The following is a 20519-nucleotide window of genomic DNA, read 5'->3' on the forward strand; positions in this document are numbered from 1 at the left end:
CCAGTCTACAGTTAGTCAACCAGTTATTAATTCCAGGGGTTCACTTACTTTTTCCACTACCATTTTGAATGTTGAATGAGTGTCTTCAATAAAGACATGAAAGATCAGAATTTTTTTGTGTTGTTTTTGTAGGCACATTATATTCATCAGTACTCTTGACTCAGATGAAAATCATATCACTTTTTATGACAAATTAATGCAGAAAACCTTGAAATTCCAAAAGGTTCACATACTTTTTCTTGCCACTGTATTTGCAGCAGCACTTACAATGCATTTCAATAATCTCGTCCAGGTTTGGGAAGATGGCGGAAAGCTCAGTGGCGGACAGTAGTTCCTCCCTCTCTAGAGGCCTTGAGAAAACCGCCTGAAGGACACTTAGCATTCGCACATGGGCATGCTCTGTTGCAAACAACTCTGAAAGGGGAGGGAGCAGGAACAGTACAAGTGATGTTAAAATCAAATTTTTCAGCACATCTGTTTTGGTGTCATCATGTGTTGCTTCAGCTGTCTTCGCCTCACCATTGATGACCTCCTGCCTCTTGGTCTCCTTCTTGCTGAGACTGGACAGAGCTTCAGGGGAGGCCAGCTCCCTCCAGTTGGGTGGGTCCTGCTCAAACTCCAGAAGGCGCGGCTCCATCTCCTCCACCTGTGGGGAGGGGCTGGTTGGAGAGTGGCCATGCCCTTCTGAATCCAATACTGGTCCCTCGGCACTGAGGAACAAAGGAAGCAGGGGAAGTTTTAGTTTAGATTGGCTACTACAGCTTAAATCAAGCACGATGACTATCATGTAATGTGACAAACACACTAGCAACAAAAGTGGAAAATGTTGAACAGCAGCTGTGAAGAGCTAGTTGTTTTTCTAAATCTACACCAAGAATGTCTGTACACTGGCTAGCTCTTTAACATTCTAGAATCATTTAGAGTATCCGCTGGATGAGCTACTATATCAAATTTAACCTCACATTAATAGCTGCTGCTAGCTGTATGTTAAGATCATTATTGGTTTACAAAATCAGCCAGCTGAATTTTGTTTATAGCAATGCAGGTCTTGATCTGAATACAAGCGCTCTCCACTAGACACCCATGATGACAGTAGTTGTGACTGTAGAGAGGTTTAAAAAGCAACTTCACAGCCTCTAAAACCATACAATAAAACAAAACCTTGCTGCACCCAAGACAAAAATCAAATAAAGAAATGCATTGAAAACTTTAATGAACCTGACCTCTGTTGGCTTAGTCTGGGTGTTTTATTGTTTCAAGTCATTGCTGGCATTTACAGTTGCCTGACAGCAAGTGAACTCTTAATAATGGGCTGACACTAACTCAGTAATCATCTCTCTAAAGAGCTAAGTCCCTGACCTCTGGCTGAAAATGAGAGTGCAGTTTAACTGTTACCTCACTTCCTGTCAGTCACAGTGCAGGTCAACTATTAGAGACAGGTCTCACTGACAGTCAGTAGTGAGTCAGTCAGCCAGGCTGATACATTTTACAGGAGACAACAGATATGCACCTTGTCAAAGTCACTTACCCACATTAACTGGCACTTAGACAAAAATCAATTTAAATATAGCTCCAAAGTGATCTACCCATTAGTTCTGAATGAGCCACTTGCTTGTGATCCACCAGTATTTTTATTGTTACTGTTTATTTTGCTGAACTGCTTCCTGACTATTTGAGGACTACTGCTGCTGCTGGGTCTGTAATGGCCCTGTCTGTCCCTGCTGTGCACCTCTCAACCAGAGAGGCTTTGTCCATCTTACAAATGGGAGTGCTGGGGGGTGAGCGGGGCAAGTGTAGTCGGGGTGGAAGGTGGTTGGAGGTCCACATCACTACGGGAGCGGGACTGTTTGGCCCGGGAAGAGCCGCGGCGGCGAGAGGGGTGTCGGTCCATCCGAGCACTCTCGCTACGTCCCACTTTCCTACTGTAGGGAGGGAAGGTGGGAGAAGATGGAGGATGGGGAGGGATGAGGAAAGACAGGGACAAAAGAGGGGGGAAGGAGAAATATGGATAGAAAAAGGAACAGGAAGCAAATGCAAGAAAGGACAAAAGAGGCCGAAGAGAGGGCAAAGAGAAAACGAGAACCAAAGTGTGGAAGGAGGAAACACACAGATGCAACAGAATAGAGAGAGGAAATGCCAAAAACCATTGGATAGTAGAAGAGAGTTATATATAACCAGTAAGGACAGACATTTGTGTTAATTATGAAGACAAGGATAATGGAGTCAAGGTACATTAGTACAGGATTTACACAAAAATAGATGTTCAAGAAGAAAACAGGAAAAAAAAAAATCAAAAGATGGAGAAAGAGAGAAAATGAGTGACATGACATCTGACATGCATATATTGATTAGACAATGAAACAGATAGAGTATGCTTCATATACTGTAGACATGGTGGCACTTAAATGCACTTAACATTTAAATGTCCTTATGAGCTACTGGCAACCAGTTTACAACACAATGTTAAGTAGCAATGCATTGGCTCTACGTAGCCTACTCCATGTACCAAACGTTTTCAAATCAGCAACTCTAATAATAACCATTTATCTCAACAGTTCTCCAACTTCCCACAGCTAAAAATAATCCAAGTGATCTCAGCAATCAAGGTCATTCCAATTACATCACAAGCAAGTTGAAATACTTAGCCATGTGTTATGGATCAGCATAGGAGTACAGGGCTTAATGTGAAGTGTGTGTATGTATGTGAGTGATGTTTGTTGAGTTTGTATATGTGTGACATATGATCATTATAAGGCCTGAAGCATGTCCATGACTCTGTCAAGGCGCTGACACCCACCTTGTCTTCCGTCTGCAAAAACACGGGACACCACAGCGTTACACACCCGCCTTTACATAGCTGCCACAGTAGCAACCATAACATGCAAATGCACACCTCAGCATATTATTCTAAACAAATGTTTACACCACTGTCAGAGTAGCATGCCAAATACTATGCCAAAGCCCCTGGAACAACATGTAACTACACACACAGTGTGCATGGAGACAAGCAGGACAAAAGATGGACCCGGCCACAACAGATGCAGACACCTTGAAAAGCACACGGGCCGAGCAGCAAATATAAACTATAAATAAAAATGTATACAAATTAAATTTCATTTTCCACTTCTGACTATTAACTAAATAACAGCACAGTAATGTTTAAGATTTAAAAGCACTAAAGATTAGCAACAAGGCAAATTTATTAAACCACTTTTTTTCAAAAGCTCTGGACAAATTTCATACAAAATATTATCATTTCTATATGTTGGCTAAAATATCTGACCTAAACGCCAAACCTATTTGCTGGGTAGAAAACGGACATCAGTGCCATATAACCTTAAGAATTACAAATGTCTGTGCCAGAAGAAATCACCAGTGTACTGTCAACATGTACCTGAATTGGAAAAAAAAAAACAACAAACAATTTCCAACAAAAGTGGCAATGAACTCTGTAGTAAATTTTAGGAGCTGCAGAGCAAGACACACACAAAAGAACACCAATGGGACAGTATCATATTAGAAAGAGAGCACACATGTTAGTGTGAACAAGAAAAAAAGAGAGAGGGCATGGGGAGGAGGGAAGGCAAAGGCCTGGTAGGGAAAACCATGTCCGGGTTCACCTGGTGAGGGTCCTTCAAAACTGCAGACTCGGTTAGCTAGCGAACAACGGGCAACATGACAGAAGCTAGCACACAGCAGGGACAGACTGCTGGGGGAGCTTTACCACACTCCCTCAGCATGAGCGTGCAAGACATGTTTCGCTTCCCCCTGCTCCCCTGGTTGTTGGATCTGCTGTCTTTACACCTCCCATATAATCTACTTATAACCTCATTACAATTTCTAATCCTGTAATTGCCTAGACTCTCACTGAGTAATCTCACTCCCTAGATGCTACTTTCTTTGTTACCATCTGCATCCTCCTCACCTGTCTTTCTCCACATTGTCCTCTGTGGAAATGTCACTGGGCAAGATGGGCTCCCCAATGGTCAGCCCACCTCCCAGCCCGACAGGGGAGACATCACCCCCTTCTGACAGGACTGGAGGCTCTAAGCGACTGCTTAAGGGGCCTAGAATATTAGAAAAGGAGGCAAGGGAACAAATGAGGGGTTATGTATTGCAAATTTCTGCTGAAAGACCTATCCAGTAAGTTTACAATTTGTAACGTATTGATTGCTTTTAGATAAGAAAGCATACATCATATAACACAGTCTAGTCAATCTTACCATCACTGTGTGAAGACTCAGGGATGTTGATGGCATTTATGTTGTTGCCTGAGCCATCAGTGATCTCTAGCCCAGGCAGGGAGGGAGGGCCATCCCTCCTGGTCGTCCCTTCCCTCCTGCTAGGGAGAGAAGGGGCTGAAGGTTCAATGACAGAGCTTCTGCCGGGAGGGGGACCCTTACGCTCTGGATTCACTTTGTCCTTTTCCGCTGACAAGTGAGAAGAGTACAACAAGTTTAACAAAGCTGAACTGTTGACAACTCAGATGCAAAGACAACACTAAAGGACTTCAACCATCAAAACAAAAAGACAAACTTGTTGAGACAGACAGACAGGATGAGTATGAGCAATCAAGGCATCTGTGGTAAATTAAAGGGTTAGTTTGTAACATAAGAGCATTCACAACCCTGCAGAGGAAGTAAGTGTGCATTATATGAAGATTTCTTGTGAATACAAACTACACAGTACAACTAATTCCTCAAACAACCACCCTGTAACACAGAATTAACTGAACAATGCCCACCCACAGTCTCTCCCAGTTCGATCTGGGACATGCAAACATGCTTATGAGTTGATTAGTAGGGAGGTGACCATTCTACAGATAAAAATGGGGTGGAACTCAGGCCAGCTAGTACCTTCACTCTCCATTTTAGGTTTGACCTCAGCTGTAACAGGAAAAAAGGGTAGGACACATATTCTCATATCCAGACCATTTATGGACATCAAGATGTATAACATTTAGTTACTGTAAATGCCACTATAATAATTATCATTAATTGAAAGTGTGCATGTCAATTTAGCGATTGTAAATACTTTCAAAAATTATTCAGAAATGAAATACAGATACAAAACCCCCAATGTAATAGGGCTCATTTGTGATGAGGAACAAAATCAAATACATACTGTTGCCTGCAATCCAGCTAGGCATACCAGGAAACACCCCTCTGGGCTTGGGCTTTGTGGATTCATCCTTCTTATTCTGCAAAGATAACATAAGTATGGAATCAAAAAGGTGAAATGAAAATGAACAATAACACAACTGCTACCCTGCAAAGGTTTAGTGAGGACAGTGCAGTACATTTCACCAGACTGACCGGCGATCTGTTTAATGGCTTCGCTAACAGAATAAGGATTGTTTACCTTTACAAGCTGTCTCCTGAAGAAGCCTCCTCTGGACTTCTTACTGTCAGCTGCCCTGGTTTTAACCCCAAGGTGCTTCATGTAGAAGACCACAGCTGTGAAGATGGATTGGCTAAAAGACGAGTAAAAAAAAAGTGTTAATAGCTAACACTGTTTTTTGTTAATATTTATTTGTCATTGCTCTGTTTTACAGTTTTTAATAAATAAATTACATTTTAAATTCCTGGAACAAAATCAGTCTTCTCTTATAAATGCATTTGTGCTCATCATGTTTCATATTAAAGGCTGCAATAAAGTACCAGAATGTTAAAGTTGTGTTTGCAGTCTCTGGTGACTTCGATGCTAATGCTGAGACACACAAAAAAATGGATGACAAGAAGGATGCAGGCAGGGGAAGAGGGAGATGGAGACCTGAAAGTGTCCCAGAAGGGAGGAGGAGGAGTTGTAAAGAATGACATAAGAAAACATAAGAAAAGACAGAGGAGGAGTCGAGTAGAAATAAAAAAAATAGGCAAAGGGAGGAGCCTCTGGGGATGTGCACATAACAAAAGCACATGTGTCTCTCCCCACCAGTCACTGCACAGATTTACAGAGAATATTATCTGAATACACCAACGATTCAACAGAATGACCACGAATCATAGAGGGCCATAACTCTTGGGAGCAAGGCACAAAAACCTGAGGCATGTATGGCAGGGTTTAATAGTTTATGTGCAACAAATTATTAAAGAAAAATTTAAGAATGCATCTCAGTCACTGTATAAGATACTGTTACAGCGTACAGTACAATTTTTGACAAAAATCATACAGACAGTATTAGAACATTGTCTCAAGAGCAACTCAAGTCAAAGAAATGTTGATGAATATTTGGTGCATTTAAGTCAGTATGCAAAACTCTGGAATGTTGACCACACCCAGGCACAGAAAAAGCATCCAGAGATCAAAGCACACAAATGCTCCTTCAAAAAAGAAAACATATCAATAAAGTACAAAAAAAAACTTTACTCACCATTTTTCCTCGTCTGAGACGATTGTGGGTCTGAAAGAAAACAGACAATTGTCAGTGATGTTACATCTGCAGATAGAAAAAAGCCGGGTTACTCATCTTGCAGCATCAACTCACCTCTTTCTTTTAAGTAGCATTTTTTCTTTCCCTTGCTCGACTGATTACTAACTGTGTTTTGGGTCGGTGAAATCTGAACTGCCTGAGCTTCTCCTGATCCAACTCAAAGCTGACTGTAATGTTATTGTGTTCAGCACAGAAGCTATTGAACATATTCTAAAATTTGCAAAAGAAAAAGAATGAAAAAAAAAGGAGCAAAAAAAAAAATCAAAAAAGTGAGAGATGCATCAAAAACTGCACCTCTACTTGATGTAATGACTTAAAACTGCACTCTTGAAGACTTGCAAATAACTCAAACTATTGTCTCCAGACTGTCAAAAGTAAATCACTACAACTTTGTTTTGTCTTTCCAGCAAGCTGCCTGCAAAGGGGATCAAAGTCAGAAATGCTCCAGCACAGCGGAAATGTCTATTTAACCATGTTTTTGTCTGATGCAACATGCAGGCAAGACTGTTTTACTATCAACATAAAAAAAGCGCTCCCCTACATAATCCAATCAAATGGTGCTGTCACTTCGTTCTCATCAACAAGGGACCAATAAGGAGAGACGGGGCGAGGTCACTTTGTTGTGGTCGAGTCCGGAAGGGGATGAAGGGGGTGACTGGGTGCAAAAGTGTGGGAGAACGTCAACGTGAGGGAACAGAGAGATGATTGTCGGGGGGAATGAATGGAGTTGGGCTGAATGATTCATTTGTGCAGTGGGGATAGAGATCCAACTGTGTGATAGTAACTGAGTGAGTCAAAAGCTGAATTACAGGGTCTCTGATAGAGACTGATATGCAAGCTTTTTTGTGCCTTCTTCACTGTGAGCGCGGTTATCTCCACAGGGCGGGGCTGCTTGTGCACTGTTCCATCTGTTTCTGTTGTTCACTTTTATTCCTCTTTTGTGACTAGATGAAGTTAGACAGTCTTCTGCCCTCTCCCCGGCCTCCTCTCCCCCTCTGTCTGGCTTGCTTCTTGTAAAGGATAATACATTGCAGTTGGCCACAGGGTCAAGGATAGATGAACCTTCCCTGGATTTCTCGCTTTCTTTCTTTAACCGTGTCCAGGGCAGGAACTAGCCAGCTTCGATAACCCTCTGGCCCTTTCTCTCCTCCATCTGTTTTCCACTGTGTAACCTATACAAGCTGCCGCCCTCCCCCTCCCCCCAGCTGGCAAAATGCCAGGGGTAAGCCTTCTGCCAGCGTGGCACTGCTGACTCCATCTTTTCCTCTGTGCTTCTTCATTTCCTTCTTGCTCTATTGTGTTCTCTTCAAATCAGCTTTTCCATCTCCAACCTCTCTGGTCCAGTGAGCTTGATTTCCTCCATCTCCTGCTCTGTATTAGATTGGTTATGTGCACCGCTGATGTTGACTACCTTCTACAGAGCTTTGTTTAAGTAAAGTGCCAACTTGTTTTGAAAGACTGGTCATTTTCTCAGCTTAAAACACAGAGCAGCAGGTAACAGAGAGAAGACCCAAGTATTTTCCCCACTATCCAGTTACTAATTAGACAGTGGGGACTGTCCTTTCTTTAAACAATATCATTATGACAACAGCATTGTTCTGTTTAGTTTGCCTGATTGTCACAGTTTCTCAGATGCAGTGGAAACAAGCAGAAATGTGCAAAAAGGACTTCTGTTGTCAAGTGTGCAATGTGTCCTCCTTTGTACTTTATTATAGCTATAATTGAATATATTTATATTGATAATACCTTGCCTGTTACTTCTTGATTTTTAACATTGCTTGCCTGTTTCTATCCCTTGGCTGCTCTAACGGTGTGAATTTCCCCATCATGGGACTAATAAAGGTTTATCTTAAGTTCTGGTTCCTGGAACCTTTTGGTCAAAAAAGGGGAGCCGCCTGGATCCTGTATATTTATGTAAAGCTTTGATTATTGCAACTTTATCAATCATGTCTGTAACAGCAGTCATCAGTCATCATTTTCTGTCTGTTACACATGACAAATTACTCCAAATACTGTGGTAGCCAGATAAGTCTTGGTCATAGCTAGAAGCCAGTTTGAGGCACAAATCAAATAGGTAGCTAAGTGAGGCTGCTTTGTCATTACAGCTGGATACTAAACAGTGAATCTTAAATGTTAACTCCTTGGACTTTGCTACACTGTTATGAGCAAAGCATCAATAACACAGCCACTATCTATAAAAACTCTTCCTAATAGTGCTGTAAGCAGCAGAGAGAACGCCTCACTGTGTCTCAGACATCTTGTCCAGCAGGTTCTCAGCCACAGACTTCTCCTTCATCTCCAATGGGACACGATCTGTGGGATAGTGGTTCTCCACATCAATCAGCTCGGCCTCATTGGGCGTCATACCCATCATCCTCTTCTGCCTGTGTAAGACAAATCAGAAGGGGGCAGGAGTTTGGCACATGTGTCAAACATAACACTGAAAGCAGAGGACTGATGCCGCATATTGATGGATCTTTCCAGAATTCAGTGAGCAAACACAGAATGTACTGTGAAGAGAGGTGCTCAAAGCATTACCATGTCTAAGATACAGCTATTTGATAATGCTCAGTTCTTCCTTCAAAAGTGGTAGCTATATAGAAACATTTTCAATTAACCTCTTTGTGATGTCCACAATTGATTGTGTCTTATGTTTGCTTCTTGGAAAATATTGCACATGAATGTACTTCTTTCTAACAGATGTCAGATCAGATCATTTCTCTGTTCATGTAAATGAAAGGCAGCAAATCTATAAGTTCTCTTGTTCAGGTTAAAAAACAAATCAGAGTATCAGCATTAAAATGACAAAATTCTACTGAACCAGAAAGTGAGAAAGAGATTTCTTGTGTTTGTGCTATTGCACTAGTGCATTTTAAAATAAAAGCCTTCCAAGAAAGAAATGCAAATTTAAAGTGAAGATGCCAGGGGAAGTCTTGAGCAATACTCGCTGACAGCAGCTTAGCATACAGTTAGGGTGATTTGATTCTAACAGATGTGATAGGTTGTCTGGATCAACTTGCAAACTTTTAACACATAATTAAGATAAGCAAACATCGAAATGACTGTGTGTCAAATATAATTATTGAAAAGTAGCTTCCTATGGGACAAACACCTCGTCTAAAGCAAGTTTAGTCTCTGCAATTTCATTTTCACATAGACAAGAATCTAAAAACTGATGAAGTTGATTTGCTAAATGTTAGTGATCAGTATTCTGATAGCCTGCAAACCACAATTAAAAACAAATCAATGGGATTCTGACACCTTACCACGAACTTCACAGAGCTAAATGAGTTTATTTGCTGGTTGGTTGACTGATTTGACTGAACCTGTATGAAACCCCCGACTCACTCACAGGAAAGAACTATATTTTGAGTAGCTTACATACAGTGTATTCAGCAGATTATATTTTACAAAGTGAGTAGAGTACAGTAGTACAGCCCTAAATCAGAAAAAGTTGGGACGGTATATAAAATAAATATTAAAACTGAAAATAGTGATAGTGTAAATCATCTGTGTCCTGTATTACATTGAAAACATTACAGCAGCACATTATTTGATGAGATACCTCATCAATTTTATTCTTGGTTCAAAATAAACACTCATTTCAATTCTGATGCCTGGAACACATTCCAAAAATAGTTGGGATGTCTGCATATGACAAAATAAACACTTTGAACTTTCAGAGCCATTAATGAGGTAAAACTATGAAATGATGATTTGATTTGAACCAGGTGACATCAACAGGTGACTGCATCATGATTTGGTAGAAAGGTGGCATCCAGGAAAGGCCCTTTAGGATCACAGATGGGTCCAGGATCACAAGGTTACCAACATATGTGTGGGAAAATGATTGAAATGTTTAAAAACAATGTTCCTCAAAGAAATCTAGGAAGGGATTTGGATACGTCACCCTCTACGGTGCAGAACATGATTAAAAGATTCCAGGAATCTGGAAGGATTTCAGTTTATAAAGGGGACAAGCCTAAACTGGATGACCGTGGTCTCTGATCCCTCAGACGGCACCGCATTGAGAATCGTCATCCTTCTATAAGCCATATAACTACATGGGCTCAGGATTACTTTGGTATACCTGTGTCAGGCACTACAGTACGTAGTTCCATCCATAAATGCTGCTTAAAACTGCACTGTGCTCTGGGCTTGGAGGCATCTGGGATAGACCAGCACACGGTGGAAATGTTTGTCATCAGACAAATCAGTATTTCAGGTGTTTTTGGAAGTAATTGACACTGTGCACTCTGGACCAAAGACAAAAAGGACCATCCACACTGCTACCAGCAACAAGCCCAGAAGCCAGAGTCTGTCATGGACTGTGCTTGTGTCAGTGCCCTTGGCAAAGGTAAATTACACTTCTGTGATGGCTCCATTAATGCTGAACAATACAGAGATTTTGGAGCAACATATGCTGCCTTCAAGACCACATCTTTTCCAGGGATGCCCATGCATAGTTCAATAAGACAATGCAAAACCTCATAGTGTGCACATTAGCAAGGCCTGGCTGTGGAAGAAAAGGGTGCGAGTGCTGGACTGGTCTGCCTGCAGGTCCTGACCTGTTCCCAATAGAGAATGTGTGGCGCATTTTGAAACGCAAGTTGCATCAGTGACGATCTAGGACCGCTTCACTTTTGTGATTTGGGGTTGTAGTGAGTCCTAAAACCCAGAATTGAGTGAGCAGTTTTGCACTTCCATGTCCCTCATCCATTTTTTTTGGAAAGAGTTTTTGGTTAGATGTCTGAAATAAGGACTGTGGTTAAGGCCAATACATTTTCATGTTTTGTTCTATAAAATAACATGTCAGTAAATACCTCACTAGTGATTTTTTTAAATGCTTTTATGCATCTTTAAAAAGGCGGTTGCTAGCAAGTGGCTAAATGAGACTACAGAGGCTGTCTGAGATATTAACCACTATCACAGAGACTCATCTATTCACTAGCCCACCTTTACAGCCTTATTATTTTGAAACATTCACACTTGCAAACTATTCTAACTGACATAGATTTTGTAGAAGAAGAAAGTGCTATAAATCAAACTACAAATTGGAAGCTGTGGCGGTGATGTTGAAGTCATGGGACTGTGGTGTTTATAGCTTTTTACTTCTGGTGATTCCATTTGGGTTTCAAAAATCATAAAAGTGGTTGTTGATTTATGAAGATTATCTTGCTGAACAAAACATGCAAGTGCCATAAACCATTGTTTGTCACAGAGCTTATTTTCCGCAAAATGCAAAAGCCTATGGAAAAATCCCCTTCTGTCAAGGGAACCAGGGTGATGCGAACTTCCATGCTGTTACACAAAATATCATCATCATCATCATCCCTACAGCACTCTATAGCATAAGGTCCTTTAACACATGTCAACCACTAACCCTAAAGCAGAGTGTTGTGATCATGAACTGCGACAGATTTTGAGAATGTACAAATGAAATATTTGTGGTATAATACAGGACTATGCTAGACTGGCTGTGTAGTGTTCAGAGTGAGAAATTCTCACCTGAAGTCTTCCAGCTGCTTGGCCACTTCGGCAGCCTGCAGGCTCTGAACCTCCTGAACATAACGTCGTTGGAGGTCCTCGGACAGCAGATCTGGACGCGTTCGGTCTTAAAGGAGGAGGACATGAGAAGTGAGTGAGTGACTGAGGAAATATTGATACAGGGAAAATACACAGGGTGGAGCTGAGGTGTGTGTATGTGTGTAAAGACTTTCCATAAATAAACCACAGAAAACTAACTTACCCAGTTCATAGGATACAACAGATGGCACTGCCACTCTCAGTGTCTGTATTGTGGAGCAAAAGACAAAACAGACAGATATTAGAACATTACATGTTTAAAGCATATACAGAATGTAAAGGGTTCATAACAAAGGACTGACTTTCAAAAACAGGTGGATTTTGCTTTGTTTTGATCCACTGAGAAAGTTCTAGGTGAAGTAATGCAGTAGCTACATATCACCACAAGGGGTCATAGTAACACACCCACCCACACACACACACACACAAAAACAACCAATAGGGAAAAAGCAGATATGATATACACAACTCTGTCTCTGACATGAAAATAACAACATGGGCCAACTTTAAGTCATTGGGTTTACAAAAGAGATGGGGTTAAAAAACAAGAGGCACTATGAGAGAATGATTCTTCTTAAAGGGCTTTCCCACGATCCTGACAGGAAGCTGTGGGGTCAGACAGACAGACAGATCGACAGGGAGAAAGCGCAGCACAAGCTGCAACTCAGTTGACAGGCTTGCACAGTGCATGAGCTCTGAGGAGGAAACATAGAGAAGTGACAGGGCCAGGTGTGCAGGGAGAAGTGGCAGATGCCGAAGGCTGACGCACAGACACACTCCACAGGCAAAGCAAACGGAGCCGACACACAGCTGTGCACTCATGAACAAACCAAGTGCACACAATATACTCTTCTCCCGAGTCCAACTTACAGACTACAGCTGAGCAGCATATCAAATTCCTACCAATGACACTAAAGGAGTAGAATAATATATCAACATCGCAAAGGCTGCTACATTTTTCTAAGTTGATTTTTATATAATACATACCATCAAACAGAAAGAGTAAGGTGGCACAGTTCTCTAAAACTAAGAATCTTAAATAGAGAGCAATGAAGCACAATAGATAGTAGAGGGAGATGTAAAGTCTGTCATTATGAATGGATAACTTTCAAAACCAACAGCCGTGCAAACATAAATGTGATGAGTCGAGCCATACAGCACCTGCAATATTCACTAAACTGCAGTGGGTGTCTTCACAGATACAAAAGGTTGTAAGCAGCACAAAGAGAAACTCTGACTTATTCCCCAAACACCAATCACATTACACACAACATACGAGTTCAAACACTTTAGAAGAAGACAGAATTAGATCTTACATGGTCATCAGACTAGCTATGCTGCCTGGCGGTTACCACATATTGTGGCTCTCTTGGTGAACATACAGCACATAAACTGAGCACATTAACGCAATATCTAGTTATCTGTGTGACATCCTTCCCCTTCTGCCTGCTACTGCAAAATTTTGTGTTTTTATATGCACACACATTTTTTTTTACCTTAAGCTCAATGTTTTATAAACTCTATTGGATTAAACTTTATTCTGATTACAGTTTCACTACAATCAGTTTGCTCATTATTTCATACTTTTGCATACAAACAATATTGCACAGGCAAAGCGGTGTATGTGCTACTTACTGCACCCTTGTCCAAGAAGGTGTTGTAAAACTCCACAAATTGCTTCTTTGTCTCTTTGGCACTGAGGGTTTTGAAGAGGTCAGCATGGAGGTAACACAGCTGAGAGAGGAGAGACAGAGACCATTTCAATATCATCTAATGTCCTCGCTGATAGAGTAACTACTCCTCTTCCATCTTTTTGTGCAGAGTTACTGTAAGCGTCATATCACTACTAAAGGCTGCACAGTCACATGATGTACTGGCATGTCACACTATCTAAAAGTTAAACTGATGACATAACTTATCAAATCAGATACTTATTAAGGAGTTTAATCATAGTGACAAAATAAATAACACCTCTCATTTCAGCCACAATAATGCACATGCTGTACCTCAATTGCAATAATTCACACAATAGGACCATAATAATTGCTTTTATTATAGTACCAGACTAAGCAAGCAGCCACTCACCTAACCCAACCACACTGGCATACTGTAGATTTTTTTTAAAATCCTACTGAATTAATATACTTTTAGGTAAACACGCCACATTACTCGTGTTATGACAAACTATTCTCACACTATGAGGTAAAGAGGAATCATGAGGTAGGGAGGGTGTCCTGGCTCTTCAAGGTGTAACAGTACCTGGGTGGGTCACAGTGTCTGCATGCAGAACAAAAGGGGAAAGGACAGGCATGCTTTACATCTTTACTCTCTCTCTCTCTCTCTCTCTCTCACACACACACACACACACACACACACACACACACACACCCTTGTGAAGGCACTCATTGACACAATGCATTCCCCATCCCCTTTACCCTAACCTTAACCTTAATCATCATAACTAAAGTTAGATTCACATTACATGCTGAAGTGATTCAGATCTGATTTGTTCATGGTTATATGAATACACCAAATCTGTTTTGTTTTTTTTAAATCAGATCTGGGCTACTTCTGTATGTGGCCACACATGTTGAGAGATACGTTTTGAAGAGCCTGCAGAGCAACTTGCTCGGCTTTTAGCTTCAACATACTAAGTGGTTTACATAATGCGCTAAAAATGGGCTGACTGCTCACTGTGTGCACCTCTATGGACAATTTGTGGATAAAATTTGATCAGAAAAAAATATTTGTTCCACCCAACATTAAAAATGTATCTCGCCTTATCTTGGAGAGAATTGCTGTCAAAGGCTCCCGTGACCCGAGACTCATTAAAAAGTCGGAGAGCAGTGTAGAGATATTCTCTTCTAAATGCTCTTTTTTACTAGGACTGTGCTCTCTAATCAATTAGAAGGTCGCTGTCAGGAGTGGGAGCTCACAGCTGTCATTGTGTGTTAGTCTCCACTAACTTGGCGAGTTTTCCCTGGGATTCTGGATTTCGTTGCCCCAGCCTGGCATCCCAAAGTTGGATGCCCCATCATTAACAATTGTATGGTTAGCAGTCCAATCCTGAGCTAATACATTTTTATTATTATTTTAACCTCAATCATGCTGCTCTTTAAACTTCCACCTGGCTCTGTGGCCTGTCCAATTGCTTCATAATTTAATATAAAAAAAAGTCCAAAATAATGACAAATTCTCATTTCATATTTCCAGAACCTAACATTGTTATCTTGTCTGGAAAACTGACAAAAATATTCAAATTCAATTGAATTCATTTTTTATTAAAATCAGCTATTGATTAATTGTTTCAGTAGCAATATCCACCCACACACACACGCACATACAAACAACCTCAAACACATTATAGGAGTTGTAGTTCTCACCAGAGGAGCAGGATCAAACTGCAGAAAGACATGTTGCATGAAGACCAGCAGGTGGGTCGGCCGATCCTTCAACTGTTCAACGCTGTTAAAGACTTTGGACTGGTCATCCACCACCTGAGAGAGACAGACAGAGAAGGAAATGATGAGTGAGAACCAAAATAATGGAGCCAAAAAGTTAGGTTGAGAAATGGTGACGTTACATTCAGCACCCTGTTGCATTTTTTTTATTCACTCACATCATTCAGATCATTCTCGAAATCCTCATCTTCAGCTCCGATGATGCTCATGGCTGAGTTAGAGCACTGAGCCTCTAACGCACCCTGCTACAGAGAGAGAGAGCAGGAGGAAGGGAGAAAAGAGACAATTAGCAAACCGTATGTGCTATAATTTGACATGGTAGGCTATCTCTGAGAAGAGCCAGGCATAAAACCAGATTAGGGTTTGGACAAAGCTAACTTTTCCAGTAAAAAACTAACATCAATCAGAAAAAGGGAGATGTCTCAGCAACTAATACCGCCTCCTGCAGAGACAGATGTGTCATAACGCCTCTAGTCCTTGAAGTAAGAAGGGTGCCATTTATACGAGCCAAGAGAAGCAAAGAAATATAAAACATCAGCTTCAGGTGAAGCTAAATAGATAAGTGCTCCATTTGTTTTTCCACTGGCAACTATCACAACACCATTACACTGAAAAGTGACTGAGGCTTTACTTGTGCTGAGCAGTGCTTATTCATAATGAATGGTAATAAACTTATAATGAAGCAATTAAAATTGTTTATAACCAATATAATGGTTTATAACTAAACAAATTATTAAATGGGTATCCAGTGCTGAAGTCCTCCTCTCCAAGGCCACAGCAAAACATTTAGGTTATAAGGTTTGAAAGTGATTGCAAACTCTCTAAGGTTTGACCAAGTTAAGCCTCTGGAAACTGTTTTTCGGACTAGTACACTCAGAGGAAAACGCCCCTCTAGGTCTAAAAATGTAACTAAACTGATCTGAAATTAAAGGTTTATGCCAATCCAGGCCTTTGAAATCCCTGAATGGGGGGAAAAATGCATCAGAACTGGCAACCAACTTACCCCCACCCTCCACCACTTCCCCTGCATGCACACACCTCTAAGACACACAAACAACACACAGCCCTTGTATTCAGTCATCTGAAGGCTGCCGACCCAGAGCCGCCACCAGGGAACACAAAACACACACACACAAACACGCATCAAAAAGCCAACAGCTACACTGCATGGTATTTACTGCCGTCCACTGCTCGGTGAGTACAGAGGGCAGATTGTGAGGACAGAGCCAAAGAGGTGAGTCACAATAATGACAGGAAATGTGTGTCTAATAATCCCTGTAGGAAAAAAAAGCCCAGAGGAACAGTTAGTAAAGAGCAGTTTTAAAGAATTCATCAGGAGTTACTGTAAATAATCAGACTCAGGAATTCTGCTCCATGACTTCACATACCCAAGTTTCATATCTACGGTGAATGACGGCACTGAACGACAGCACCTGAAGGTCACCACTGGTGACATGATAGACAGCTTCGAGTAGCACGTATCCTGGAACAGTGCCTGCTCACTGTAGCATTGACGCTAAAGACCAGAAGCCAGTTTGGATACATTTCTGAGCAGGTCAGCTGGCAACAATAGATTTACACATTTTATGCATCTAATAAAGCAAAAACAGATTCATGTGTGCTTGCTTTATATATATAAATGGTGTCCAAAAGTTTTTTTTTTTTTTTTTTTTTTTTTTTTTTTTAACCTCCACTTTAAATGCCACTGATATGTCAAATCAAATCAAATTTTATTTGTATAGCGCCAAATCACAACAAAAGTCATCTCAGGACACTTTACAAAGTAAGGTCAGACCTTACTGTTATCAATGCATGGACCAGTTTTTCAGCATCACTTTGAGACAGGATGCTCCTGATTTTTGCAATATTGCGCAGGTGAAAGAAGGCAGATCTAGAGACTTGGTTTATGTGTGATTTAAAGGACATATTCTGATCAAAGATGACTCCAAGGTTCCTTTAACCTCTGTAGCAAATCACTTGCCTCATTCCGTAACTATATGATTAGACAGCAGATTTCTAAGGTTTTCAGGCCCAAGCACAATAACTTCGGTTTTGTCAGAGTTTAGAAGTAAGAAGTTGCAGGTCATGCAGGCCTTTATGTCTTTAAGACATGCTTGAAGTTTGACCAGCTGACCTGATTCATTTGGCTTCATAGATAAATATAACTGAGTATCACCTCATGATATGTAATCAGTACCATGACATACAGTAGAATTACAGACAGTTACCTTTTCTCTGATTACACCAACCTTTCCTAAGCATCTCAGTCTGAATGCAAACTGTGGTAGAGTCAGATAAAACTTTTGCATATTAACACAGTGTGTCTAATTATATGTACAGCTGAATGTGTGGTAATGCAGGTCCTCTAAGTATGGTTAATGGTTTATGAGGTAATGTGCACACGACCACTATTTGATTCAAAGAATGAGCACGGTGCATGTGTAGAGCGGTGGGTACGTAGGTGTGCTGACAAACGCACGGAGGTCAAGGTCAACTGATAGAGAGAGACAGAGAGACAGACAGCCAGAGATAGAGAGAATGTGCTCATTCAGGGCCACATCCAGTAGGCTGCGGATTGAGAAAGCCTTATGTTGGAGCAACGTGCGTGGGAGGGGTTAGCTAAACAGAGAGACACAGGCCTGCCAGGGCCACGAACACACAGCTGCACGAATGGACACACACACACACACACACACACACACACACACACACAAAGGACACACTACTTCTTTTTCACACGCACACCCTTAGCCACCAAGCTAGGTATAACTGGCAAAGCTACTTTGCCGAGACAATAACCGTCATGTCTCCATGACAACAACATCTGTAACTGACTAATGCTGCACAAGCAGATCGAACCATTTCCTGGGAAGATAAAATAGTTGGGGCGTTACATAAACTTTGTTCTTGCACAAAAGTGAAAGTCATAATGATGCACCTTATGTGTTGGCCCAGCATAAGGTTTTGGGTAACAAGCTGCCAGAAGAGTTTCAATGCTCCTTTGCAATGACAAAAAGAACAGTAAACTCTTTTATTTTAGTTACTCTCTGGCATTTTTACTAAAAAAAAAATGATTTCAATGATTAATCTGTTATCAAAATAGTTGCGGATTAAATCATTGTAGCTTCAAAAATGAAATGCTGACAGTGAATGATTTCAATTATCACTCAGAATTCAGAGGAAAAAGTAGAAGATGGTTGTAAAACCTCAAGGAAAGCTGACCCTTACAAAAACATTACTACAACTATGCTACACTAGTGATCACAGAATTTCAGCCTCGTCATTACAAGAGATCCTGCAGACAATCCCTTGTTACTGTTATGTCTCAGTTGACACTGAAGTAACTGTAATACATGTTCATACTGTGAGAGATAAAGTGAAGTAGCCAAGGGAAAGCTAATTGCTGCTACTCAGAGGGAAGTGGGGAAGGTCACCTCCGAGTGGTGCATTCCAGCATATGGCACAGTTCAGACAACAGATGGAGACAGTCTGTGTTTCAACAATAACCAGACCCTCTTCCCTTCACCTCTGTCAGTACATGATCACTGGTACAATCTCCAAACTCTGAGGGTCCTTCATCACATGGGGAAAGAAAAGACTAGAAGAAAGAAAAGACCGTTCCAGAAGTTCAGAGATCAGCTCTGGTGCTCCTGAGAGTCGGCAGCTGCCCCCCAGCCGACCCTCCTCTCCCTCCCATCACATTCCAGCGCTAACTAAGTGTCAGGTGGCATCAATCTAATGATAGCAATCAAGCGTACGTGCCTTTGTGTGTGTATGTGGGTTAAGACTGAGCCCATATGTGGGAGGGGGTCATTCCTATGTGATTGTGCAGAGCTGTTGCTGGTGTGTATGTTCTGTGACAACTGGACTTTGCACAGCATTCCTCTCCATCCCTGTCCAGGCCTTAAGAGATCAAAATAAACATCATCCTGACAAAGTAGCAGCAAAATGTGATGTTTCATGTGCCACTAAGAGGCTACACACCGCAGCCTAATAATAACTGAATTATGGTTACATCAGCTCTAATGCAAAACCACACTTCTGTTGTGAACCTACTTTTATAAAACCCCTGTGACCAAGAAGACAGAAGCAGTCAAACTGTGACTTCAGTGAGCATACCACACTCAGAGGAGGGCACAACTGTCAACCAATCTCCTGCCATAACATGACAGTGACTGTCAAATTTGGTGGAACTGGGCCTGGTATGGACAGACAGTGCCAAGAGTCCACAGTTTAAAACAACCAGAGCTGACCAAAGTGCTTTACAAATTTCAACAAAAGACACAACAGTGAGACAACAGTAAGAACACAGGGGCAGTAAGGGCAGAATAAAATAATGATTCAGACCACTACAAACATTAAAGGACACCTAAAACAAAGAAATAAAACTCAATATTAAGTAACTATGATTACCACCTTGCAGTTGTTTGCCTCTGCTAAACAGTCAAATTCAAAGGTATGGGACAGAAGTGAGATCAGTGACCTTTGACCTTCATAATCTAATGGCTTCATCTTTGAGTCTAAGTGGATAATTGTGCCAAATTTGAATCATTTCCCTAAAGGTGTTCCTGAGATATCGTGTTCACAAGAATCAGGCGGACGGATGGACAACCTGAAAGCATAATGCTTTCTGGCGTGGAAGCATAAAAAGTCATTAGGAACGCCCAAAGGCCACTGAAAACACTAGGTCTTGAGAGCGACCTTAAACGTGCCAAAAGAGCGCACACACTGACAGGCCTAGAGCCAGGGTGGGGGCAGAGAGATTCAGAAATGTTCTGAGGTAGCAAACCATGTAGAGCTCTGAAAACAAGTCCTGTATTTGGTGGGGAGCCGTGCAGGGATGCTACTACTATCACTCTTTCTGGTACCCTTTAGAAGTGTTGCTGCAGCATTCTGCATCAACTGTAACCAAAACAGAAAAGACAGGCTAACACCCAGGTATAATGAAGTACAGGAGATTAGAGCGGTGGCTAATAGAAAGGAAGGATTTAAAGTTTGCAAAATTTCTAAGCTGGAAGAAACAATTTTTCATCACTGACTCA

At 41.2% G+C, this 20519-nt stretch overlaps 1 protein-coding gene across 8 annotated transcripts in view; it reads right to left on the reverse strand.

Moving 5' to 3' along the window:
* The window catches only part of arhgef1 (Rho guanine nucleotide exchange factor (GEF) 1), a 44601-nt gene that overhangs the window by 13889 nt on the left and 10193 nt on the right, over positions 1-20519 (reverse strand). For 4 of the 8 annotated variants that reach the window (XM_020590091.1, XM_020590087.1, XM_020590088.1 and 1 more), the window contains 16 exons: positions 15636-15722; positions 15400-15513; positions 13652-13750; positions 12180-12222; positions 11939-12044; positions 8674-8814; positions 6371-6400; positions 5362-5473; positions 5125-5200; positions 4857-4886; positions 4224-4430; positions 3926-4067; positions 2798-2809; positions 1761-1922; positions 520-710; positions 268-414 (listed from right to left, as the gene is read on the reverse strand). In XM_020590091.1, the coding sequence (XP_020445747.1) occupies positions 268-414; positions 520-710; positions 1761-1922; positions 2798-2809; positions 3926-4067; positions 4224-4430; positions 4857-4886; positions 5125-5200; positions 5362-5473; positions 6371-6400; positions 8674-8814; positions 11939-12044; positions 12180-12222; positions 13652-13750; positions 15400-15513; positions 15636-15686 (1663 nt within the window). In that variant the 5' untranslated portion in view covers positions 15687-15722. Of the gene's footprint in view, positions 1-267; positions 415-519; positions 711-1760; positions 1923-2797; positions 2810-3925; positions 4068-4223; positions 4431-4856; positions 4887-5124; positions 5201-5361; positions 5474-6370; positions 6401-6484; positions 6869-8673; positions 8815-11938; positions 12045-12179; positions 12223-13651; positions 13751-15399; positions 15514-15635; positions 15723-20519 lie in introns of those variants that run through there. The other 4 variants (XM_020590089.1, XM_020590092.1, XM_020590093.1 and 1 more) reach the window with 4 other exon arrangements.

Source organism: Monopterus albus, unplaced genomic scaffold (assembly GCF_001952655.1).
Source record: "Monopterus albus unplaced genomic scaffold, M_albus_1.0 scaffold11.1, whole genome shotgun sequence".
Taxonomy (NCBI): Eukaryota; Metazoa; Chordata; class Actinopteri; order Synbranchiformes; family Synbranchidae; genus Monopterus; species Monopterus albus.